Consider the following 6000-nt stretch of genomic DNA (forward strand, 5'->3'; position numbering starts at 1 on the left):
AGGGAGGAGGAGGAGGAGGGCAAGAGGAGCTTTTAGAAAAACTGGCAGGGGGGACCAGAGTGTTTCAAACCACGGTCCTGGGCCAGCGTCCCCGAGACGACTTGAGTGACTAATGCTCCCTTCTCCCTGTTCCGTCCCCTCCACGGTTAAATCCTTCATTCAGTTTCCTCAAGTTCACCCGGGGAGAGAGACCGGGGGTGGGGGTTTAGATGAGGGATCTCACCTGGAAAATTAGAAGGGCAAGGCACAGACACAACTCCGAAAAGGAAGACAGACTACGAGGGTGCTGCTTCTGAGCCTCCAGTCAATCCATCAGCCCTATTTATTGGGCAGCTAGTGTGTCACGGCACCGTACTGAGCACTAAGTACAACGGGGTGAAAAGACCTGACCCCAGCCCTCCCTCAGGATCGTTCTGGAGACCGTCGAACCATCGGGGATGGCTCTCTCCGTGTCTCCTCTGCTTCAGCGCTCAGAACAGTTCTTTGCACACAGTAAGCGCTTAATAAATGCCATCATTCTTCTTCTTCTTCTCACCCCCAACTCCCAAGACGTGGGGGAGGGAAGGGGAAGGGACTGCGACTCTAGGGACTCTAGACTGTGAGCCCGTCGTTGAGTAATAATAATAATAATAATAATGATATTTGTGAAGTGCTTACTATGTACAAAGCACTGTTCTAAGCACTGGGGTAGATACAAGGTGTTCAGGTTGTCCCACGGGGGGCTCACAGTCTTAACCCCCATTTTACAGATGAGGGAACTGTGGCCCAGAGAAGTGAAGTGACTTGCCCAAAGTCACACAGCTGACAAGTAGAGGAGCTGGGATTTGAACCCATGACCTCTGACTCCAAAGCCCGGGCTCTTTCCACTGAGCCACGCTGCGTCTCTATTTGTTGCCAACTTGTACTTCCCAAGCGCTTAGTACAGCGCTCTGCACACGGTAAACGCTCAATGAATACGACTGAATGAATGAAAGGAAGGCCCAAATCAGGGCCCAGGGGCGAGAAGCATCCTCCTTGAGTGCTTGGAGAAGCAGCGTGGCTCAATGGAACGAGCGCGGGCTTTGGAGTCAGAGGTCACGGGTTCAAATGCCGACTCCGCCACTTGTCAGCTGTGTGACTTTGGGCAAGTCACTTCACTTCTCTGGGCCTGTTACCTCGTCTGTAAAATGGGGATTAGGACCGTGAGCCCCCCGTGGGCCCAACTGATCCCTCTGTAACCTCCCCAGAGCTTACAACAGTGCTTTGCACATAGTAAGCGCTTACTAAATGCCTTCATCACTATTATTATCATTGTTATCATCCTCCCAAAGGCAAAGGATTGTAGGGGTCAGGGGTCAAGGGGGTACCTGGTTGACGGAGCCGTCGAGCGGCCGGGGGAGGGCCAGCTGCAGGCCGATCTGGAGGGTGGAGGTGAGCAGTCCGGCCAGGATGGCCCAGGTGAGGGGCAGGGGGAGCATGCTGTAGGTGGCGAAGAGGGTGAAGAGCACGTAGCCGATGCCGTCGCCCAGCAGGCCGTAGCCGAGCCCGGCGGCCAGGATCTGGGTGGTCATGGCCACCCAGGTCACCAGGCCGCTGTACTGCAGGTAGGCGTGGGAAGTGGTGTCCTTGCGCACCCCGACCAGGGCGCAGATGACCACCTCGATGCCCGTGAAGAAGCCGAGCAGGATGCCCTTGAGGGGGTCCATGGGGGCCGAGGCCAGGGCCAGGTGCAGCAGCAGCCAGGTCAGCTTGGTCAGCACGTCCAGGATGTTCATGACCACCTCCGACTTGCGCCTCTGGCCCAGGAAGTAGCGCTGGTACAGGCGCTCCAGGTCCCGGGACTTGAAGGCGTTGCGCAGGGTGGGGAAGATGACCCCCCGGTACGTGGCCCCCCAATGGAGGAAGAAGTCCGAGTTGCTGGGCGCGCAGTCGAGGCGCAGGAAGCCCAGCTCGCCCCCGCTGCGCTCCGGGAACACCTTGGTGGCCCCGTTGGTGGCCCCGTCGCCAGGGCCGGCCTTGGGGGGCCCGGGGGGCCCGGGCCGGGGCGGGCGGGGCCGGGGGGGGGGCCGGCCCTCGGGGGTCGTCGCCCTTGCCCCCGGCCTGCCCGTGGAGGAAGCGCTGCTGGGTGATGTGGCGCACGGCCGTCTGCCACAGCAGGCGCTGGGGGCGAGAGCTGCCCCCCTCCTCCTCCTGCTCCTCCTGCCCCTCCACCGCCCCTCCGGCGCCCGGAGGGGTCCGGCCGATGGTGTACAGCCCCTGGCTGCCCCCCGGGCAGCGCACCGCCGACAGCTCCATGCCCCGGCACGGGCCGCCCCCCTGCCCCGCCCCGGAGGCCCGCCTGCCGGGGGGCTCACCGCCCCCTCCTCCGCCCGGGGCCCGGCTGGCATCCGAGGGCATCCCCCCCCGGGGCCCGGCTCCGCGGCTCACGCCCGGCCCGGCCCGAGGAGCCCCGGCCGACCGCTCCCATCCTCTCCTCCGGGCACGCTCAGGTGCCTTGGGGTGGGAGGAGGAAGAGGGAGGAGAAAGAGGAGGAGAGACAGGAGCAGGAGGAGGAGGAGGAGGAGGAGGAGGAAGAGCCACCGGCAGCTGGCTCCCGGGCTCCCGAGGGGGCTGGTCCAGGAGGGAGGGGAGGGAGCCTGGACCAGAGGCGCCGGCCTTAATAATAATAATGATGATGGTGTTTGCTAAGCGCTTGGGAGGGGGCTACAAAGCCATCAGGTTGTCCCGCGTGGGGCTCAGAGTCTGCATCCATTCATTCAGTCGTATTTATTGAGCGCTCACTACGTGCGCAGGGCACCGGACTAAGCGCTTGGGAAGTACACGTCGGCGACGGAGACGGTCCCTACCCGACAACGGGCTCACAGTCACCGTCTGCATCCCCATTTGTTGCCGATTTGGACTTCCCAAGCGCTTAGCGCAGCGCTCGGCACACAGTCAGCGCTCAACAGATGCGTTTGAATAGAACTGACTGAATGAATTTGACAGGTGAGGTCACTGAGGCCCAGAGAAGTCAAGTGACTTGCCCGAAGTCACACAGCTGACAAGCGGCGGAGCCGGGATTAGAACCCACGACCTCTGACTCCCAAGCCCGGGCTCTCTTTCCACTGAGCCACGCTGCTTCTCTGCTTCTCCGATCCTTCTCATCAGAGACCTGCTGAGGCACATCCTTCTCCTCCTCCTCCTCCTCTTCCTCCTCCTCGTCCTCGGGCTCCCGGGTCTCTGCAACGCGCCCCGGCTCCAGGCCCACGTCCTTCCTCTGGCCTGGAATGCCCTCCCTCCACAAATCCTCCAAACTAGCTCTCTTCCTCCCTTCAAAGCCCTAGTGACAGCTCACCTCCTCCAGGAGGCCTTCCCAGACTGAACCCGCCCTTTATCCTCTGCTCCTCCTCCCCTCCCCATCATCCCCACTCCCTCCCTCTGTCCTACCCCCTTCCCCTCCCCACAACACTTGTGTACATTTGCACATATTTCTTACTCTATTTTATTAATGATGTGTATATATCTATTCTATTTATCTATTTTGATGATATTGATACCTGTCTACTCGTTTTGCTTTGTTGTCTGTCTCCCCTTTCTAAACTGTGAGCCCGTTGTCAGGTAGGCGAATTGTACTTTCCAAGCGCTTAGTACAGTGCTCTGCACACAGTAAGCGCTCAATAAAGACGATTGAATGAATGAATGAATGAACGAAAGGGACGTCAGTCCTGGGCGCGGTGGCGAGCAGTGGTCAGGCCAGCCCTAATCCCCCGCCACAAGCACAGGAGAAAAAGTAGTTAAAGAACCAAGAACCTTCAGCCCACTCCCAGGTCATCCAGCGCAAGTCGTGCCTTTTTTTTTCCTCAAACGCATGCAGCGCCCTGCCAACTTGTACTTCCCAAGCGCTTAGTACAGTGCTCTGCACACAGTAAGTGCTCAATAAATACGATTGATGATGATCAGTTGGGGTTCACTCTCACGCCACGTGCTCGCTAGAACCCCAAAACCTTCTCTGCAAGCCTTGCCGCTCCCCTCTCCCTCCTGTCCCTTGTCGTGGATCCAGCCACGTGCCAGGGCAGTTTGCCCACGGGCACCCCATGGTGTCAGGACTATTGCTGCCCTCCACCCACCCCCTCCCCTCCAAGGGGCTGCACTGTCCTGTGGGAGTCACAGATCCGTCAGCAAATCATCAAGTTTAGGGCACTGTCCTCCCCTAGACTCTAGTTTCAACCAGAGTGACCCTCGTTACCAGCAGCAAGGGTTTTCCCCAGGATCCCGATTTGCTCAAGGAACGCTTTCCCGGCATAGGCATAGAGGGAAGGGGCAGCTGCCCAGCCCTGCCCAGTCCTACCCTGCCCTCCCTTGCTGCCTGAGTGAGCCAGCTGAACTTGCACCCTCTAATAATAATAATAATAATGTTGGTATTTGTTAAGTGCTTACTATGTGCCAAGCACTGTTCTAAGTGCTGAGGTAGATACAAGGTAATCAGGTTGTCCCATGTGGGGCTCACAGTCTTCATCCTCATTTTCCAGATTAGGTAACAGAGGCACAGAGAAGTGAAGTGACTTGCCCAAGGTCACACAGCTGACAAGCGGCAGAGCTGGGACTAGAACCCATGGCCTCTGACTCCCAAGCCCGGGCTCTTGTCCCTAAGCCACACTGCTTCCTCTGCAGCATGGCACCTATCCTTGGCTGGACACACTGAGCTGGTGGAGTCCGGCCTAGGCAGGGCCAAGCAGGAGGCATGTGTGGCGAGGTCCTTGCTAGCCATGCCCAGGTGAGGGGCCCTGGAACAGCCTGGAGCTTCTCAAACCCTTCTCCGAGGAAATGAAGGATTCTCTGGTCCCTGTTGGAACCTTCGGTTAAGGTGAAGTCCATGGTATTTGCAACACAGTGACTATTTACCAGGAAGAAATGAAGTGGAAATAAAAAGTAAGGCTGTTTAGGCAGGAGAAAATGCAGGTCCATTGAGGGCACACATGCATACATCAATCAATCAATTAGTAGTATTCACTGAGTGCTTACTCTGTGCACAGGACTGTACTGTGTGCTTGGGAAAGTGCAGTACAGCCAGTGGGCATGTTCCCTGCCCTCATAAAATATTTACATTACTCCATGTCTTCATTCTCTCTGATTATTTCTAAAAGCTTTAGAGCAGGCCTAGCTGTAAACTGAGGGAACATCAGCTTTTGTGCCTGGTGGGCTTTGAGTTTGGGCGGAAATGCCAAGACATCTCAATCGGTCCCCCTGGAGTAGCTCCAGGGTTTCTTCTCCCTGGAAAGCCAGCATGAATGAACTGAGTTTCCTCCTGCAGGTCCCCTGGACTGTGTGGCTTGCAGTCATTCGGACACTGAGCTGAATAGGATGACAGGCTTGGGACTGGGGGAAGTAGGGGCCTCATATCACTACAGATAAACAGAGCCCGAGGGAGGTAAATGACCTAGAAACCCTGAGGTCTAGGCCTAGTCTACCCTAGCAAACTATCTGGATCATTCAGGACACAGCAGAATGCGCTCTTTCATCTCGACAGCCTGAGTATTTCAGGGCAGAGGACCACTGAAATACTTTGGCCTTTTGAAAACATAGGGCATTATTTGGCCTGGATAATCCATGGATAATTTACTAGAGTAGCTTTGACCAAAAAATGACTGGTTTGACTATTTGTTAGGGGTAATAGAAGCAGCAGTAGAAGCAGCATGGCTCAGTGGAAAGAGCACGGGCTTGGGTGTCAGAGGTCATGGGTTCAAATCCCAGCTCCGCCACTTGTCAGCTGTGTGACTTTGGGCAAGTCACTTAACTTCTCTGGGCCTCAGTTACCTCATCTGTAAAATGGGGATTAAGAGTGTGAGCCCCACATGGGACAACCTGATCACCTTGTATCCTCCCCAGTGCTTAGAACAGTGCTTTGCACGTAGTAAGTGCTTAACAAATGCCATTATTATTATTATCATTATTATTAGTGAGTACCTAGCGGATGCAGTGCAATGTACTAAGAGTTTGGGAAGTACAAAACAAGCAAGTAGCACAATCTCTGTCCACAGTAAC

General features: G+C 56.3%; 1 protein-coding gene across 2 annotated transcripts in view; it reads right to left on the reverse strand.

The window, feature by feature from the left end:
- The window catches only part of ADCY8 (adenylate cyclase 8), a 109217-nt gene extending 106943 nt beyond the window's left edge, over positions 1 to 2274 (reverse strand). Inside the window, exons 1-2 of one of the 2 annotated variants that reach the window (XM_038760437.1) lie at positions 2047 to 2274; positions 1347 to 1994 (exon numbers count right to left, since the gene is read on the reverse strand). In XM_038760437.1, the coding sequence (XP_038616365.1) occupies positions 1347 to 1994; positions 2047 to 2274 (876 nt within the window). Of the gene's footprint in view, positions 1 to 1346; positions 1995 to 2046 lie in introns of those variants that run through there. The other variant, XM_038760436.1, reaches the window with a different exon arrangement.
- Between the last annotated feature and the right edge of the window lie 3726 nt (positions 2275 to 6000).

This window comes from Tachyglossus aculeatus, chromosome 18 (assembly GCF_015852505.1).
Source record: "Tachyglossus aculeatus isolate mTacAcu1 chromosome 18, mTacAcu1.pri, whole genome shotgun sequence".
NCBI lineage: Eukaryota > Metazoa > Chordata > Mammalia > Monotremata > Tachyglossidae > Tachyglossus > Tachyglossus aculeatus.